Source organism: Sminthopsis crassicaudata, chromosome 5, assembly GCF_048593235.1.
Source record: "Sminthopsis crassicaudata isolate SCR6 chromosome 5, ASM4859323v1, whole genome shotgun sequence".
Lineage (NCBI taxonomy): Eukaryota > Metazoa > Chordata > Mammalia > Dasyuromorphia > Dasyuridae > Sminthopsis > Sminthopsis crassicaudata.
Window position 1 is genome coordinate 282,450,215 of NC_133621.1, and position 20,847 is coordinate 282,471,061.

The 20,847-nt window shown below is 37.5% G+C and overlaps 1 protein-coding gene across 5 annotated transcripts in view; it reads right to left on the reverse strand.

The window, feature by feature from the left end:
• NTN4 (netrin 4) overlaps positions 1-20,847 on the reverse strand; it is a 231,211-nt gene that overhangs the window by 29,771 nt on the left and 180,593 nt on the right. For all 5 annotated transcript variants that reach the window (XM_074271306.1, XM_074271305.1, XM_074271307.1 and 2 more), the window contains one exon: positions 16,254-16,442. In XM_074271306.1, coding sequence (XP_074127407.1) covers positions 16,254-16,442 — 189 coding nt within the window. The remainder of the gene's footprint in view (positions 1-16,253; positions 16,443-20,847) is intronic.

A 20,847-nucleotide genomic window follows, 5' to 3' on the forward strand; every position in this document is an offset into this window, starting at 1 on the left:
GGTTCTGCTCTCTAGTCTTTCAAAAGGTCACAGTGACTCAGGAATCACACATAATATGTTTTATGACATATTGTATGATGTATTTTTTTATTGTATGATAGCTGTTGTATCATACTCTAATATTTTTGTTGCTCTATTGTGATCTCTCTCGTTTGCTATATCTCCCTGTGATTCCTCAAGACGAACTCCTTTCTTCAGGTTCTAAAGCGGAGATTCTTAATCTTTGTGTGTGTTAGAATTCTTACAAGGTGCTAAGTCACTGGAATTGATAGAAACAATAATTATCTAATTTAGCATGCTATTTAACAGTTTTCTAGTTCACTAAAGTACTTATTAGAGTCCCACAAGATTCACACCTTTAAGAGAGCATATATAAGGAGGAGCCCACTAAAGGACAAGCCCACTCTCGGAGGCTGAGTCAGATTCATTCCATATTCCACCTTTGTGCTGGCTGGAGATTTGGAGGGAACTAGAGGCTGAAGCTGGCAAAGGCAAAGGACTAGCAGCAGGAACCAAGGAGAGAGATAGGCCTCTACTAAAGCTACGGGGCCCAAGGAAGGAGACAAGACTTGAAAGGAAACAATAAAGGATTTGGACTTTAACTCCTGGCTGCATTTGAGGTGATTATTGAACTGAACTGAAAGGAAGGCTGCCTCCAGAAGCTCCCCAAGAAACCTGCTCCCAGAGAACATTATATTTTAGAGAAGAACACTGCGGTGTGTGTGTCATAGAATCTTCTCAGAATAATGTTTTAAATGCAGAAAATCAAATATATAGAGTTATGAAGGAAATAAAAAAATTAGATAAAATAAAGATGTATTTTTTCTATCCAAGTGCAAGCATTCCCTGATCCTGAATTAAAAACTGGATCTAAAGGAATGTGTTTTCTAATTTAATGGTGTTCTTCTCTTTTTGGTCAAGAGTTTTTTGTTTTGTTTTGTTTTCTTGAAACTAGGTCTCTGTATTTCATCAAGACTGAAAGATCAGTGGACTGATCCTGCCACTGAGTGGGACAGCTACTCTGACTTGCTCCATTTCCGACGGGTCTGACAGGGGTTTGCTTACCCCTTTGCTCCTGGGGCTCATCATCTTGGAGGCACACTTAGTGAGGACCCCTGATCACTTATGCTGCAGCTCAAAACTGCTGAGCTTAATCAATCTACCAGCCTCAGTCTCCTTTTTAACAGGGATTACTGGAGAGAATCATGTCCCACTCAAAGACATTTTAACAATCAGATTGTTTCATTCCAAAATCATAACTGATTTATTGTTTAACTGATAGAGTGTAATGTTGCTAAAAAGTTTTTTCCCTTGACTTTTTTTTTGAAGATCTTCTTGTTCTTCAGGTATTTCTTCTGATTAAGTTTACTTTTTCATATTAACTTAATTCTTATTAACAGGAATTTAACTTTATTGAACAATCAAATTTATTTATGAAAAATCTGCCATATGCCAGGTTCTGTGATAGGTTTAGGAATATAAAGACAAAAATTAAACTGTGTCTGTCCTCAAGAGATTAAACGGATTAGACAAAGAGAGATAGAACATCAGTGTATAAATATACATTCAACTCATAAAAAGTGGGTTTTCTTTGCTTGTTTGTTTGTTTTTAAATTGGAGAGTACTAGAATCTGGAGGAAATTAGGAAATTTTCCATATGAGGCAGAACTTAGTTACTCTTTGAAGAAAACCCAGCAATGTTGAAAAGTGAAGGTGAGGATGGAGGGCATTTTGTCACTAGAAGGATGTTATGTCAAGTGATGAAACATTTTATTATAATTTTACTTTGAAAGAAACATTTTCACTCTATCTTTATTTTCTTTGCTTTACAAGTTGTACCATGTCAATCGATAGGCTTGGTCCTTCTGGTTTCTCTGTTCTTTCTGTCTCTTTATTTTTTTCCTTCTCCAACTTTGATTTTCTAGAGTTTTTTTCCCCCCTCAAATTAAAGTCAAACATCCCTAAGCAACTCTGCCAAGTCACTTATTCGTTTTAAAAACTGACTTTTATAAACAGTTACTTCATGTTGATTCTGTATTGTAATCATTCACAGTTGCTACTAATACATAACAAAGCTTCCTCTGTGCTCTGTAGGAAGTGAAACTATTTTGGATTTCACAAAGCTATGATTTAAATTTAATTAGATAAACATTGACCAAATCCCTACTGTATGTAAGATACTGTCATAGGTGTTGGCAAAACAAAAAATAGATCAGAGGCAACCTCTACTTATGAGGAACATTAAAATACAATGTAGATGGGGGATATTCTATATTTTTTACTCAAAGACCTGTTTTAATGGGTGGGTCAAGGAGATTAATTGGGACTAATTCCTTGATAAAATTGTCTTCTTGATTAGATGTAAACTTAAGAGGTCCTAGGGGCAGTTTCCTTTGGCCCTTGGATGACTTGGATGATTCATAGTTAGTTTATATGCATTATACCCTTAGATTTGTATTTTAAAAGAGAACACGGAGAGAAGGAAAGATGGATAGGGACAAGAACTGTTTCCTGGCAGTTCTGGATCCCAGGTTACATTTATGGGGGAAAGGGGTTTGTCTGGGATGCTTATTTGGATATTTTTTGATATGAAAACTAGTATAGACACTTTAAAACTGTGCTGCACGATCTGTGATTTGTGAAGGCCCAAGGGATCAGGAGGATCACTGATGCTTTGCTGTGGGTCAGTGGCAGTGTCGAGACTGATCCTTGGAAGGGTGAGTCCAGAGAAGCAATGTACACTAACAAGATGTCCCAGTATAATTTGCAGGAGGAGAAAGTGAAGGGTGTTTCTTGGGAGAGTCCTGTGGGGACAATCGGATTCCTCTTTTGTCCCCTGAAGGATTTATGATCCTCTTGTCATGGTTCAAAAGTTTAACATGGATAAGAACTTTGCTCTGGCCTTGATTATTTCTGTTTGTAAAGAGTGGACTTCTCTTAACTTGCGTTTCAGAGCTAGTTGCTACAATTAGCCTACAGGCTTAGACTTTGCAATTAAAAGAAAGGCAAGAAATAGCTGGAAAAAAACAGGGCAAGAGAAACATCATAAGTCAGAAAAAGATAGAGAGATTCAGAATCAGCTCCCTGGCAGTGGAAACCTGTACACACGTGAGGACTTTCTAGGGAACAAAATGGTCCCAGAGACAGTGGGTAGAAGCAATGGTCCAGGAACTAGGAGTTACTGAGCCAACCTGGGAAAAAGCATAAATGCAAACTGGAAGAATGGATCAGAAGTGGTGGGAAAAAATGGAGGAGTTCCTGTAAAAAACTGAGCATATCCTTTGATCCAGCAGTGTCTCTACTGTAGGGTCTGTATACCAAAAAAAATCATAAAAGAGAGAAAAGGACCCACATGGGCAAAAATGTTTGTGGCAGCCCTTTTTGTAGTGGCCAGAAATTGGAAACTGAGTGGATGCTCATCAATTGGAGATTGGCTGAATAAATTGTGGTATATGAATGTTATGGAATATTATTGTCCTATAAGAAATGACCAGCAGATTGATTTGAGAGTCCTGAAAAGACTTACATGAACTGATGATGACTGAAGTGAGCAGAACCAAGAGAACATTGTACACATCTACAAAAAGATTATATGATGATCAGCTGTGATGGATTTGGCTCTTTTCAGCAATGAAGTAATTCCAGTAGACTTGGGATGGAGAGGGCATCCAGAGAGAGAACTACAAAGACTGAATATGGATCAAAGCATAGTATTTTTATCACGTTGTTTTTTGTTGCTTTTTTTCTTTCTCATGTTTTTTTTCTCTTTTGATCTGATTTTTCTTGTGCAGCATGATAAATATGGAAATATAGTTAGAAGAATTGCACATGTTTAATCTATATTGGTTTGTTTGCTATCTTGGGGGAAAAGAAAGAAAAAAATTAAACACAAGGTTTTGGAAAGGTGAATGTTGAAAACTATTTTTGCATGTATTTGGAAAAGTAAAAAAATTTTTTTTAAGTGGCAGAGTTCTTTAATAAAATTTCTAAAACTAAGGATTTCTAAAACTAAGGAATCCTTAGACTTATGTCCTGGCTTCAACAAATAGGAAGGGGAAGAACTATGATGTGGAACTTGCCCTTCACTTGGTCCAAGAAAGTCTAGGAAATGGACTTGAGCCTAATAACCTCAAATGCCTTCTTCAGTTGAATAGAATCTTGGAAATTCAGGGCTCATCACAGAAGAGATTTGTTTTATTCTCTTGAAAACCTGAGTGCTTTTTGTTGGCAGAAGGAACTCAACCCAAGGGTAGTTAAAAAGGAATTAAGATCAATAAAGGTTAACCTTGACAAAGTAATATCATATGTCATTAAGGAAATAGAAGAAATATCCAGGAGGACCTTCCTCAGTTCTTCCTGGGCATACCCATTACATTACGATATCAGGAAGAATGAAGAATATAAAACCAAAAAATCATGAGAAATTTGATGAGGAGAAAATAATTTCCCTTAGGAAATGGGAGTGGTGGTGATCATGTAACATCTAAGAGTTGTAAAGGAGCATCACAGGAAAATAATAATTTATAATATAATTTTCTTTTTGTTGATTTTCTCCTTACTCTTTACCTTCTGGCTTACTTATGCTATGTCTAGAATATGTTCCCATACTAAGTACTTATTATGTACCAGAAAACATGGTGGGAATACAAAGATAGTCTTTATCCTTAACTCACAATCTAATGGGGGAGACAACATGCAAATAAAATTTAAACAAGATAAATTGGAGCTAATTGAAGAAGGGAAGGTGATAGCTTTCAAGGGGATTAGAAAAACTTCTTGAAGGAAATGAGATTTTATCTGAGACTTTAAGGAAAGTAGGAAAGCCAGGAAGCAAAGCTGAGGAAGGAAAGCATTCCAGGCATATAGGATAGTTTGTGTCCTCTTCAGAAATTCTTTTTGCTCTTTTATGTATTTTAAAGAAAGTTCATGTGGATAAAGCACTGGCCTTGAAGTCAGGAGTACCTGAGTTCAAATTCAGCTTCACACACTTAATACTTCCTAGCTGTGTGATCCAAGTCACTTAACCCCAACTGCCTCAGCAAAAAAAAAAAAAAAAAAAAATTCACTAATATACTTTCTTTGGAATAAATTTTTAAATTTTGGGTTTTTCCCCAGCTTTAAATCTTATGAATTTTATGAAATTATATATTTATCTCTGTACCTCTCTTAGATTCTAGTAGAATAATTACACAGAATAGCCTTTATAAAAGGATTTGCTGAATGACAAGTGTACATCAAACTTAATATTGAGGCCCACAGAGATTCCTATCTTCTGATAATATATTAAAAGATATAATTGTTTTTGAAGAAAATTTGGAAATTCTTTCCAATGGATCCTGCATGTAGCTTGTTTGTTCATAATTGTTTTTTATGCCGTCTTCCTCATTAGACTGTGAGCTCTCTGAGGGCTGGGATTTTCTGGGATTGTCTGGCATTCCTCCTGAGCCCAGTACCTGGCATTTAAACAAGTGTTTAATATATATCTCACACAGATATCTAAGTTTGACTGACAATAGATAGATTCTAAACTGGTTGAAAAGCTATACTCATACAGCTGCCATTAATAGTTTCATACCGGTTTTGAAGAAGGTCTTGGGTATTTGTTCCCATGCTGTTAAAACATTTTATCAAAGACTTAAAAGCAAAAGTAGAATGCTTGCCAAATTTGCATATGATCTGAAGTAGGAGTATTGTTCCCTCAACAGATTGAAAGGTTAAGCTAAAAAAAAAATTTAAAAGGGATGGATTTCATTTCAAAAAATTAATTTCACAAGATGAAAATGGCATAGTTAGACATTAGTTTATGTTTAAAAGATCTAAAAATGTGGATGCAATCTTGGGTTGCATTAAGAGATTAGGAATGTGGAGATTCTGCTCTATTCAGCTAGATCATTTCTGCAGTACTGTGTTTGGCTTTGGACTCCATGTTTAAGACAAGGAATTAATAAGATGATAAGTATTCAGAGTGGGACAATCACAATGATTGAAAACCTTGAGATCTGCTTTCTGAAATAGGAATATTTAGCTTGGAGAAAAGAAGACTTGGGAGGACATAATGCGATCTTCAAATATTTGAAAGATGGTCATATTTAAGACAGATTCAACTTGTTCTTAGTTTTAGAGAGCAGAATGAAGAGCAATGGATTAAAAGTGCAAAAAAAGGAGATTTCAGTTTAATTTAAGGGAAGTATGGCTCAGATAAGAACTTAGATCCATCTCTTTTCTGAGGACCAGCCTGGCTCAGCATGGAGAAGCTCATTACCTCTGGCTATTTGGTGATGAATTCTCTCACTAGGGCAATTTGTGAAATGAAGAAACCTACCAAAGGACCCTCAGTCCTGTGGGAATGACTTCCATTTCTGTAGATGGTAGTAGTGTAGCATAAAAGGGAGGCAAAAATGCCATGAATCATATAGTTTTTAGTTTGTCTATAAACTTTAACTTAGCTGCTAATATTCTAAATGTGAGACAATGATCCACAATAGGTCATCTTGTTGGAGGAGCTAAATCATTGCAATCATCATGATAGTCTCATAAAAGAAGGAAGCTGTAGCAAAATGAATAGATGGCTCAAAAGGTACTCAATGGAGAAGCAAATAAAAAGCTGGTCGACTTGATTCTGTTGTATGCCCAAAGGTAATAAGAAACATTATTTTATGGGATATTTAATCATCTTATAGTTCTCATCTCTTATAGTATTTTGCAAGAAGACCAGCATGGTAATAGCTGCAGGGTATAGAATAAAAAAATAAAACAAATGAAATACTCTAAGTAAAATTAGCACACACTTTTCAAGTGCAGTGACTTCAGTGCAAAGGTAGGAAAAGGGAAATCTGATAAGAATTATATTGGAAAGTACAAGTTAGTCAGAAGGAAGCCTCAGAACTTTATATCATGAACATTTTCTTTAAAAAAAGAATTGATATAATGCCACAAAAATGAAACTGATTGTATTCTAAAAGACATGATCAAATGATGTCATTACAGAGTCAACTCATATCAACAGAGGTAGCTTATTTGGCATAGTGAGTAGAATACTGGGCCTGGAATCAGGAAGACAAATTCAAATGTGCTTCTGATACTAGCTGTTTGATTTTGGGTAAGTCACTTAATCTCTGCCTCAGTTTCCTTAATTGAAAAATGGATATAATATCAGCTAACTTAAAGGGTCAAATGAGATAGCATTTGTAAAGTGCCTGATACATAGTAAATGTTATGTAAATACTAGCTATCAATATCCTCATTCTCAACCTCATTTCAGATTCACTCTGTGTACATTTAGCCCACTGACTTGTCACACAACAATCAGAATTTGTTAAAAGCTTGAAAAATGAGAAAAGGATATGGCGCACAATTCAAGTGAATCAATCCTGAATCAAATAAGCAATTGATAATGAAAAATGGGCAATGGATAGCAGACATGACATCAATACTAATTATATATAGATGGCTAATTGACATAAATCAATTGCCATAAGGAAGAGCATTGTAGTCAACAAATATCTGACGTGTTTGCAAAATAGAAGAATGTGAAGCTTATCTACTACTGGGAAACTTGAATTAGATGACCTCTAAGGGGCTCCAGTTTTAAAATTTTATGAAAAAATAATATTTTCAAAATTAAACTCTGGGAGAGTGATCAGCAAATATATTTTCACCTAGAGTAAGTGACCATTTATATACATGTTTTGCTTTCTATCTTTAAACAAAGTTTCCTACTCATGGCAAAATATTTCCCCCCAATCATATGACATTAAAAATAAAACAAATAGCCTATAGAGTATAACCTTCTAAAAAGTTTTTTAGAAATCTAGATAAATTAAGTATACTGGTCTTCCTTGACTACATGCTTATTTATTCTCCTTAATAACATCAATATAGTCTGATAGGACTTGATGATGTTGACTTAATCTGTTGACATTTATCTCTGCAATGATGACTTCAGGACATCATACTAGAAGTTCCATCGTGCTGTCATCATAGAAATAACAGATTATATGCACTCCCCTATCACTGTAGAATTCTTTATTATACAAACATAAGGCCCAGATATTAAAAAAATTTATTTATTCTAAAACCTTTACAGTTTGGAAAATGTATTGACGTGGTCAAATTCTCTTTAAGGGAATCATATGTGGGGCAGCTAGGTGGCGCAGTGGAGAGCACCAGCCTTGAATTCAGGAGGATCCAAGTTCAAATCTGGTCTCAGACACTTAACACTTTCTAGCTGTGTGACCCTGGGCAAGTCACTTAACCCCAGGCTCAAAAAAAAAAAAAAAAAAAAAAAAAAAAAGGGAATCATATGCTTTGATATAGAAATCCAATAGCAATTCCAGTTTATAAATCCTTTAAGGCAATGATGCCTTTCCCTTAAAGAAAAAATACAGCTATTTAATATTTTCTCCTTGTGTAATAATAAATCGAATATATGCTAACTCTTAAGTTTTAAATAAGCTTCTTCAACCTACCTGAAAAGAATATCACTTAGTTAACAAATACTTTTCAAGCATTTATTCTTTGCCAGGGACTGTACTAAGTAATGGGGAAGTCAAAGGCAAAAATCAGTCCATGTTCTTTCTTTCCAAATAAAATCCTCTTTCTTCTCATCTCTATTTTAACAAGGATTTTAAATAAGGGAAAAGGAAAAACAGTTCAACCAAACCAATCAACATATCAATATTTATATTTGCATCTTCATCTTGTGGCACATGTAGGTGCTTAAATGCTTGTTGATTACTCAATGGTACCTGGCAGTATATCCATACCCACCCCCTACACACTTTTGCACAGAGGATAAAGAGTTGCTAAATGATTTTTAAAACAATGACACACTGACTTACATACATCAGTTTAATTTTATGTTATGCAAGTAAGTAAATGTTGTAATTAGATGGTACTAAAATGACTAACAGAGACATTTGTCAATGCACGTGGTATCTTATGTTTTATTTGGATGAGGCAATTCTTGTCTCATAACAATTTATATTGCAAGTTATTTATGTCACAAATCCACATGTTGTAAATGAGAAGGGAGTTCCCCCACATTGAAATATTTAGCTATGTATTTTGAGTTATATTTGAATCCTACATTTTAGAATTTCTAGTAAGGATACAATTTTTTTTTCTTCCTAGAGAAAGACAGAAAGCAAGGACCTGGAATTTTGAAGAGGAAGAAAAGAATTTATATAACTGTTTCTTAATGTTTGTATCTACCAAAGTGTCAGAAAAAATATCCATTAATCATATTATCTGCATAAATCTACCTCCTGCCAAGACTACTCAGACAGCTAGCCAGATTTTTAGCAATCCCCTAGGATTTACTCTAACTCTATAGTGAATTCTGGGACAGGACTAAACTATGAATGCTCATTAATATGTAACCTTTTAAAAAGATGCTGATATTTTCTCTGAAAAAAATTGCTATCAATTCAGTTTAATCCTCCAGAGCTTCTGGGTGTAGGGACCTGGGAATGAAGTTGGCAAACTAAGATGAAGTTAGACAGTCCTGGGGTGTCCATGTTTCTATTTCATAGCCCCACTTTAGGAATGCTAAATGCCAGTACCTGATTCTTGGCTAGGAAGCCAGATCAGTGGTGAAGGGATTTATATCTCTATTATATTTTATGACTTCACTTGAAAAGAATAAATCTAAAAAGTTGTTAGTTCCCAATATGCTGGTGTATTTGACAGAGTACTATGTAGGCTAGTGGATAAATATCGAACAGCCTAAAGCTTTTTCCTGGCAGACATTCTGGAGTGGTTTGTCCCTTCCTTCTCCCACTTATTTTACAGATGAGAAAGATCATACAGCTAGTAAGTGGCTGAGGTCAGATTGGAATTAGGGTCTCCCTGACTCCCCGTCTGGCATTCTATCCACTAGCTGTACCAAGTAGCTGCCTTTAAGATTAGCAGAAGTGTTTAAAAACAATCAGGAGCTGGGAGCTCAAAAGTCTTCTCTTTATATTTCTCAGTGATGTTAAGAAATAGATCAGAATGATTAGTGAAGAGGCCTAGGGAAAGTGGGACAAAACTTTCATGCTTGAAGAAAACTTCCCAATCTTTTAAATATCCAAGTCCTATCTGACTTCTTCAATGACTTGAATTCATGTTTTTCATGTTAATGTTTTCATGATTTTCATGTTAAAGATTTCATGTTTAAAAGCTGTTTAGGCTTTTGGAAAACATTATTAACAGAAATTCAAGGGTCTAAATATACATTGCTATCCTAATATTGATCCTGCTCAGATACTATATTGACCTCCATTTCTTGCTAGCCACAGTATTTCTCATAGTAAATAGGATAAAATGATGGGTTTTTTTCCATGAATTAGTGGGAAATGGGTTGTCTGTGTGAGTCCACTCCTAAATTGAGATAACAAGGCTAACATTCTCCCACATTATTACAGACCCTAAATGCGCTGACATTTATTTCAGAGCTAAAGAAGTAAATTCAGTAATGTTCTTACTGGCCCTAAAAAAAACAAACAGCTTCTCTGGAATCCACAGGAGTGGCTTCTTGGCTATGGAAACCAGTAGTTGATCAGCTGCTTCCCAACAGTCCACTCAGTTTAATACTGAATAAAGAGGAAGTGAGAATAAACAAGGATGATTTAATTGCCCACAGGGATAAATCTATTGGTTAGATCCGGTTCAGAACTCTGTTTATTCTGGTCCAGTCTCATTATCAACACAATCTTTGACCAGTAACTAAGAGTACACATTTCTTGACCACAACACAAAGTACTTAGTGGGAAAATGGAAAAGAAAAAAGGGGCCCTGGAAAGATAGGGTTCCTTTCTCTATCGGGGTAGGTTAGTTAATCTTCTACATGATCCCAAAACATCTATTGACTTAATTAGCCAAATTTTACTTCATTTTCTAACATCCTTCACTAATGGTGGCTCAGTCCAGAACTAGATCGTAATCCTTTTATGTTACTGCTCTAAACTCATTCTCAGGGGGAAAAAAAGAAAAGAAAAAACTCCCCAAACATTTCTGAGATAGTCTTAATCCTTTGTTTATACTAACTTTGTAACTAAGTATGAATGAGCATAGTTTGATGCTATGTCTCCTCCCTACCGCAACCACATAAATAAATCTAACCAAGGTTGTTTGGAAGAGCGGCTCTTGGTGGGCCAATACGTGCCGGGAAGAAAGAACCTTAGGGGTGGGGTAAGGGTGGAGCTTCCCATCTATTTATGAATCTGGCTTTGCAACAGTTGGTATTCAGCCCATGTCTACTAGTTATTATGTATATGATGAATTCCCCTATGTGAAAGTAGGAATTTGCTTCTGCTTTATTAGACAGACTTCTAGAAACCAAAGTGACTTTAGAGATCGTCATGTTCTTGAAGAGGATATTAAACTTCACTGAAGGACACTCGGGATCGCCCTTGCTGGGGAGTAAGAGACCAAGATATCAGACTCAAGCAGAAACAGTGGTATCCCTCCATAAGGATCCCAATAGTGATTGGGTTTTAAAATGCCATATTGTCTATGTTTTATTGTATTTTTATTTAGTTGATTAACAATTTCATTTCAGTCTAATTTGGGTTACACTAGGGAGTATTGCAGCAATATGTCTGTTATTTCTGTCTTAAAGAACTCCCTTACAAACGTCCCCGAGGGGACCTGATCACAGTATTGGTGGGATCTATTGATCCATGTGTCTATGCAGGGAATTCAGCATTAACCAGTGAAATCTAGCTTTGCTGATCAATACTGTGGGAGTTTGACCAAGTCACCCTTTTCCGCCCCCCCTCTCAGTTTTTTCAGCTTAAAAATGGAAAGTTTGAAGAGCAGCTAAACAAATAATGGCATGTGAATATAATGAACTGCAAGGAGGGAAAAGTAAATCTGGAGAATTCAAACAAGGGAAGATTATATGAACTGGCAAAGTGAAGGAAGCAGAATCAAGAAGACATTAAACATAACTATTGCAACATACGAGTAAAAGAATAATTAAAATAGAACAGAATGCTGTATATTTATAAAGACCAATGGTGGTCCTAGAGAAGAGTTGAGAAAATGCATTTTCCCCCTTTTATTGGAGAGGCAGAGGAATACAGGGTGGAAGGCTACTCATGTTATCAAGTGAAATAAGTTGGTTTTGCTGAACTTCCTCTTCCTCTTTCCTTCATTCTTCTCAAACCTCCATGGTTCTCTTCCCTCTCCAATTTCTCAGCTGAGGATTCTGCCTTTATTTCACTGAAAAGATTGAAGCTATTTTCTGAGAACTCCATCTTCTCCCCTCCTCATTTAATCCTTCAGAGGCGTTCTCCCACTATTTCCTCCACCCGGCTCACAAGAATGTTTATCATGTTCTTCTTGCCAAAGCAAACTCTTTTGCATGCCCAAGTGATTCCATCCAATCCTATCTTTTCCAGCAGATTATTCCCTGATCATATCCATTCTCTAACTACTTTTTGGTCTCTCCCTATTAGCTGCTTTCTCTGTTCTGTACAAACAAATGTGCCCCTCTTTGTTCCATTCTCAAAACAACTCTGGTTTAGACCACCTATTCTTCCCAGCTATCATTTTCTATCTCCCTTATCTCCCTATCTCACCTTAGTGGCTAAACTTTATGAAGAAGTCTCTCTACAATGGGTGCCTCTTCTTTTACTCTCAATTTCTTAACTCTGCAGTCTGGCTTCTGGGCTCATTCAAATGAAATTGCTCTTTCCAAATAATTAGTCATCTCTCAGTTGCAAATCTCATGGCCTTTCTCAAGCCTCATTTCTTGACTTCTTTGTGATCTTGGACACTATGATCACCCTTTCCCCCTTGATATTCTCTTCTCTCTAAGTTACTTTGACATTGCTCTCTCCTGGTTCTCTTCCTACCTGTCTGATGGCTTCTTCTTAGCCTCCTTTGCTGGATTTTCATCCAGGTAGGGCCTGATAAACATGATTAGTCTTGGTCCTCCAGGATCTATTGTCTTCACTGGCTATACTATTTCACATTTTAGTTAGTGATCTCATTAGCTTCCATAGCTTAATTATCATTTCTGTATTTTAAATCTACTGATCAAGCCCAATTCCTCTCGTGACCTTCAGATTTACAGATCCAAATAAATGCCTATTAAACATCTTAAACTGGATGTCTTGTAGAGTCTTAAATTCAATATATCTAAAACTGAATGCATTATCTGTCTTCTTAATTTCTCTGTTCTTATTGAGGTTGCCCCTATCCTCCCAGTCACTTTCTCTGAGCTCCCTATCCAAATTTTTACTCTTGTATTGATTCTCTCCTATATAGCCCCTCTCTCCTCTTACATTGCTACCCCTCTGGTGCAGGCTCTCCTCAATTCACATCTGCACTATTGCAGTAGCTCCCTCAGTCCATCCTTCACTCTGCTGTCAAAGTGATCTTCCTAAATTACAGGTGTGATTGTATCACTCTGCTACTCAGTCACCTCTAGTGGTTAGCTTCCTATTCATGTAGGAGCAAATAAAAAGCCTTGTTTGTCTTTTAAAGCCCTCTCATGACCTCATCCATTCTACTTTTCAGTCTTCTGCTACTTTATTCCTCCATCCATGAACTCTATCACTGTTTTTTTTTGTTTGTTTGTTTGTTTTTTTTAAATACACAATCCATCTCCACCTCCAAAGTCCATGCATTTCACTGCCTATCTTCCAGGTCCATACCACTCTCTTTGTTTCTGCCTTCTGCAAGAAGTCTTTTCCATTCCCTTTATTGATCAAAGCCTACATAATCACGAGTCATTTAAGAGAGTTGGTTAAATAAGTGTTCATTTTGACTATGAACAGGATAAGGCAATTTTTATTATCCTAGTTCTCTCCCTTCTCAAAACTGTAAAATTGAAGAATCTTTTAATTTACAGACTTAGGGTTGGCAGCCGTATTACATTAACTAGGACCGTGGGGCATAACTCGAAAATAGAACTCTAATTTAAAAACAACAATAACCCCACAGAAGGAGATATTTCTTTTGGCCCGGATTACTTGGGCAAAATTCCCACTTAAAACATTTTATTTTAAGGCTTGGGCATTTTTTTTCTTTTTGCTTTTATAAAGTTTGTCTCTGTTAGATCCCTTGAAGAGTTCTTCAATTTTCCTACTTTTGTGTATTATGCTTTTACAAACAAATCTTTAAAAAAATCAGTTCTTCCCATGTCTCTTGTGAAATAAAAAGCTTGTAAAATTATAGTTATCAATCAATATTACATTAACTTCTTTTTAAATACGATGATAAGATACATAGATATGATAATGCTCATCTTTTTTCTATACTATTAAGACCTGGAAAAGACCGTAGTAGCCAGAGTTCCATAAATGACTGAGAAGGAGACTTTCTGTTGCTAATGGGACATTTGTCTTTTCAACTAAAAATGAACTTTTGTCTTAAAAATAAGGCACTCCTAAAGGCCATTCAATATGGCCTAATGTAAAGGAGTAATTTTGCCTTCTACTCTCAGAGGGCACTGGGGAGCAGGGAACAGAGCCCTATAGTGGAGGATGGTAATTTTCATTGAATCGTAATGTGACTCTAGTCAATTCATAAACATTTATGAAGTTCCCATAATGTATGAAGTAGTGTGGCTACAAAACCAAAATGAACCAGTCCTTGTTCTGCAACAGTGGAGGTTTGCTGTTGACCATTTGACAAGACTGGGAGAAACAAGGAGAGCACGGGCGGACATCCCTGGCAGGGCAGCTGTCCAACCCTGCTCCGCCTCTTGCTGGCTCCCTTCCAGACCCGGCCCTGTGGCATCTCTGTCCCCCCCTACACACTCACAGGGACTTACTTCATCTTCAAATGTACCCTTATACCTACCTGTCTTAAGTAATGTCACATCAATTACATGCATCTCTTTGCAAAACTATCTTTTTTGGGTTTCAGCCAACAACTCAGAAGAAACTACAACTGCTCTTTTGCCATATTAGAAGACAAAGTAATGACTGGTAGATCCCACATAAGTTATGATCCACAGTGCATCATTAGCTGTGTCAAGTCCTGGGGAAAGCTAAATCTTTTCTGTTCTTTAAGTGATTAACAATACAATGGCAGTTTGCAAGCAACCTTTTTTTTTTTTTTTTCATTAATTTAATTCTGTTTATATTTTGATTCAGTTTGTAGTCTTCTTATTAATTAAAAATTAATCTTCTAAGTCAGGGGTCAGCAAACTATGGTCAGGGCCACATCTGGAGCCTGTTTTTTTGTGGTTAGTGAGCTAAGAATGGTTTTTACATTTAAAAATACAATTAAGCTTTATTTTAAAATGTAAAAGCCACTCCTAGTTCTCTCCTTTACTTTTGACCAGACTTGGGTTACTCCTGTCCTAAGTGGTCTAAATAGCTCTTCCCTCAATATCCCTCTTTAGCTCTTTTTTTGTCTTCTTTTTAACCTTGTTTTCTAGTGTGATTTTACATATTGTATTCTCATCTGATAACATTATTAAGAGGCAGAATGGCATTATGGCTTGGAGCCAGGAAGATCTGAACTCAAATTCTTCCCTTGACCCATTTTGACCAGATGGTCCAAGGAAACCTCTCCATGGCAGCTCTCTGGGAGTTGAGGTCGCCTCCAGAGAAGGTGCCAACCTGCATGGGTGAGAGGGAATTTCCTACAGAGGCTCTGTCCTTCACGATCCCCAGCACGACGGGCAGTGCAGCCAAGCCAGGAGAGCTGGGGCAGCAAGACCCCAAGGGAGAAACAGGAGGGAGAATGGCTTTGGCAAGTCAGACCCCCGCTGCCATCTTGACCACTGCCTCCCTTCAGACCTGGAAGGAGACATTCTGGAACCCTGAACCCCAGAGCCTCGGGAATAGTCTTAAGTTCTCACCCTGGGGAGGAATCCCTGGGGAAGCCTGCCAATCACACCTGTAGGAGAGACAGCTTCTGCTCCCAAGACCAAGAAAGGAAAGCCCTTGCCACCAAGGTCTTTGTCACTGTCTGACAGCTTAATAGCAAAACCTGAAAGGATTCCATCATAGGAAATCACATTATAGAAGAGGCAAGCCCATCTGTTTTGCCACTGAGTCCTAAGGACCATGGGACGTTTTGATTTGACTTGTGTGAAATTTTCCATGGGGATTGTCTGACTTTTTATTTGTATCTCCAGCTTGCGTGCTTCCTTCCTCCCTCCTTCCTCTTTCTATACTTCCTTCCTTCCTTCCTTCCTTCCTTCCTTCCTTCCTTCCTTCCTTCCTTCCTTCCTTCCTTCCTTCCTTCCTTCCTTCCTTCCTTCCTTCCTTCCTTCCTTCCTTCCTTCCTCCTTCCCTGTCACTCACATTTGCAGGCATCTGGGGCAGAGAAGGGTCTTCGAAGATCCCGGTAGAAGCCTGGTTTGCACCGCTGGCAATGCTGGCCTTCTGTGTTGTGCTGACAGTTGTCACACACTCCACCACTCCGATTTCCTGATGCTCGCCACACATCTTTGTCAAAGTGACATGTGTCAGCATGGCCATTGCACTTGCAGGCTAGGAAAAAGAAGAGAAGGAAAGGACATGGTTAAAAATGAGATAGAAATGCCAACTGGGTTAGGGCTTTTTGAGATACAGAGCATTTAGGGGTAGTCGGGGGAAAGTGGGTATCTTTTTTTTTTTCCTTTTTTCTCTGAGGCAATTGGGGTTAAGTGACTTGCCCAGGGTCACACAGCCAGGAAGTGTTAAGTGCCTGAGAGCAAATTTGAACTCAGGTCCTCTTGACTCCAGGGCTGGTGCTCTATCCACTGGGCCCCCTAGCTACTCCTGGTGTCTGTTTTTAAAACACTAAAATTTCAAGATTTTTTGATGTTCTAAGAAAACCTGACACGGTTAAGTCTTGCTTGTTAAGCAAAGTAACTGCGGAACATTACTCATCTCCAGGGTGGAGAAATCACTGAAGACCAAAATGTCTCACTTCTCTGCAATGAGCATGAAGCTGCCAAAAGCCTACAGTGAGCATGGTCTGTCTCTGGGCATTCCTCAACTCTATTCATATGGTTCTGATTCTTTTCATGAGTAATCACTTGATATCTTGAAAACTAGTATGATTTGACCACTTATGAAAGAGATACTGATCTAGTGAGTGGTCCCTCCTCAAATTTTCATTTGGTCCTTTCTCAGGATCCCACCTTTGCCTACATAATCTACCTTATATTACACACATATGTAAGCATATCCTATCGCCAGAGTAGACTAGAAATTCCATGTGGGCAGGAGCCATATCTATTTCATTCCTATATCTTCGGTGCCATTTAATGCCTTGAATACAGGGGCTCAATAGGTGCTTCCTGATTTTCGATTGGCCTAAGCTAACACTCAGGTGTTACTTCCAAAAATCTGGTCAGAGTGCAACAAACATAAGAACTGATTCTTCTTGGAATGATATTTTTGAGGTGCAGTTGAACTACGGAGTATGAAGTTAGGATAGAGAAATCAAGTTCCTTCAGAAACCACAAGTTTTCATTGTTCTCTAGCTACCATATCTCTGAAGTACTAATTTCACTAGAAATATTTCATCATCTTTCAACAGATTCAAGAAGCACATTGTCTTTTCTTTTTTCTTAATGAACTGAAATGAACAACTAGTTTCTATGGAAGGGGCCAGAAGAGCACTCTAGGAAACTGGAGGAAAATTCAGTAAATTAGTTTAAGTGATTTAGAATAAAAATATAAACATTCTCACATATTGCAATTAAGATATTCTTGCATTAAAACAACTGTTTGGTCATGCATACATGTATTGTATTTAACTTATATTCTATCATATTTAACATGAATTGGTCAATCTGCCATCTGGGGGGGGAAGGAGGGGAAAAATTAAACAAAAGATTTGGCAATTGTCAATGTTGTAAAATTTACCCATGCATATATCTGGTAAATAAAAACTATTAAAATATAAAAAAAAAGAATATAAGCTTCATGGGGAAAAGAAAAAAAAAAGATAATCTTGCATTATTTCTTCAGTGTTTTCTTGATATGTGATGGTACTCAGATTCTTAACTTAAAAACCTCTTAACAACACGATAAGGAACATTTATAGAGACCATAATGACTTCAGATATGTACTTAAGGGCAATCATAAACATTTCTTATAAACAAACATAAGAGCTATATCCCTAATTGATGCCTAGAAAAATGGGGCTCACAATATCTAGCTTTAAATCCTAGAGATACAAGGAAAAACCAAGTTTCTGTCAATAATAGGATTTGGTGGCCAGTGGTTGGGAGGGGTTGAGGATGGGACTGATGGATCCACCAAAATAAGGTGAGTGGTCCTTGCAGTGAACACTAGGAGGGCGTCTAAGCAGATGGTTGGGGAACATAACAATAAGCAGTAGGTGCTAATCAAAGTAGACAGGGGAGAACAACACTGGGTAAGAGGAGAGAATCCCTGCAAGCCATCCAGGTGGAAGGCAGTGAGTATTAAGGAGCAAGCAGGGGACCTAGTTTCCTAACAAGGAGCTAGCTCAGGGGACTGGGTGCAGGGACAAGGCTTTAGTACCTCCTAAGAATAAGGCCTGAGGGTTGTAGCACAAGATAGAAAGAGAGAAAAATAAGAGTAGTTGAATAAGACAGACCTCTGTTAATAGTTCTGGGCCAACAAGGTGGGGGAATCAGTCACAGTGAAACACTGTGAGAGCTAGGGTACAAAGTGAGCAAGAGCAGAACCAGCAGGGACTGCTTGATTTCTGTCTCTGTCTCACATGCCTACTACTGTGCTTGGCACATAAATGCTTGATGAATGAATCCTGGACTTTTCTCCTCTGTAGAAGAATAAACAGGATAAATACATGAAGCTCAGGCTGCTTACAGGAATATGTCTGATTTTTGATGTTAATTCACTTCCCTAGAGAGAAATTAGCACGGACTATAAAGGAAGCATTAAGGAATCATAATCCTGGTCATCAAGCTCATGGTCATGGCCTAGAATGAATGCTTTAGTTTGAGATTTTGTCCCACACTGGCAAGCTGGCAAACCGCCCAGGTCTCTGTAATTATCTTGTTTGGGCTCCATGTGCTATTCACTAGTGTGAAAGACTGTTCATCTATGACCTCCAACAGGAGTTCCCTTAACAAAAATTTAAAAAATATTTTTTACTAGGCATTATGAAATTTATAGGATATAAAAATACAGTAGTTTGATTAAGCTGGAAAAACTGGAGGTGAAGTTGCAGAAGTGGAGAAAGCAAATGGTACACCCTCTCTCTAGCTCCCTTCTGTGACCACCTTTTCAGGGATGCCCCTCTCACTCCAGGCTGCTAGGGAGAGAGTAACCGTTTACTATTTAGAATCTGGTTTATTATCTAAAGTACTCTTGATGAAATCTCTTTCTTTGTCTGGGATGCTACAGCAGCTTTGATCACATATACTACTACTCACTTCATCTATCTAGCCAGCCTGCTTTCCAAAGCCAATCAATGAATCCAGAAAGTATTAAATAAGAGCCTTTTAAGTGTTATACACTGTGCTAGGCCTTAGACTATAATTACAATCTACATTTTTTAAGAGTTTATTTTTAGATGGGGAAAATAAGTACCAAATAAGTAAACCCAAGAATAAATTCAAAAAGAACACACAAATAAATAAAAAATCAATGACAGAGGCAAAGGATAGAGAACACTCTTTAAAGTCAGGAAGACCTGCCTCTAAGACACACTGACTGCATATCCTTGGATTATTTATGTAATATCTCTGTGTCCTTGGAAATTCTCTAAATGATAAATTGTAAAGCAATAATGAGAATGAGAACTAGCATTATATTGCACCGCCTTTTTAAATAGTATCTCATTTTATCCTCAAAAGAACCTTAGGAGGTATTATTTCCATTTTACAGATAAGGAAACTGAGGCAGAAAGAAATTTAAGTGACTTGCCAAAAACTATACAAATAATAAGTGTCTGGGACTGGGTTTAACGTGGGAGCTTCCTGACTTTGATCTAGCACGCTATACCACCCAGCAAATCTGCCTTCCTTGAGATAATTTCATCACCAAGGAGTGAGTTCCCTAAACCACTGAAATTATGGGTCACATCTCTATCTGAATTCTTAAATATAAAATAGGGGGAGAAGTAGCAATCCGGGAGAGAAGTAGCAACTTCAGTTCCTAATTGAAGAAAAAATAGGGGTTCTATGGAGCAGAAGGGAATGTGTACAAGCATGGAAGGAAGTCAGTACAAAAGGATAGAGAAGGGAAATGAAATGGCTCTTGGGAGGAGCAGAGAGAGGACTAGTTTGGCTGGACTGAAGAGTGCTAGATGAGGAGTGATGTACAATGGGGCTGGAAATACAGGTGGGAGCTAGATAATAAAGGGTTTTAAAATCCAAATAAAGGAGTTTAGTATGTCTCTCTGAAGTGAAAAGAAAGTCAATGAAATTTACTTAATAAGAGGAGTCACTAAATCAGATCTATGCTTAAGGAAATTCATTTTTAGGAACAGGGTGGAGAATGGACTGGAAGGAGACCAGGGATACCAACTGACATGTGGAGACCAATTAGGATAAATTAACAAAAATGTAGATGACAAATGACGAGAGCCTGTGTGAATGAAGAGAAGGATCAGATGCTAGAGGTGTGAAAACAGAAATGGCAGCTGATGAGATCTGTGGGGGAAAGGACTGAGGAGACAAGGATAATGCACCTGGAATGCTAGGAAAATGGTGGTGTCCTTGTAAGAAATAGGAATGCTTGGAAGATAGGGGCTTGGGAGAAGGAGAATCCATTGTGTTTGAGTATGAGTTTGCTTCTAGACATCAGCTTGATAAGTCCAAGGGGTAGTTGCTGATGTGGGCTTCTAGACATCAGCTTGATAAGTCCAAGGGGTAATTGCTGACGTGGAATTGAAGCTCAGGGAGAGACAGGACTCCCCAGATAATAGAGATCTCAAGTCGCTGACCTAGA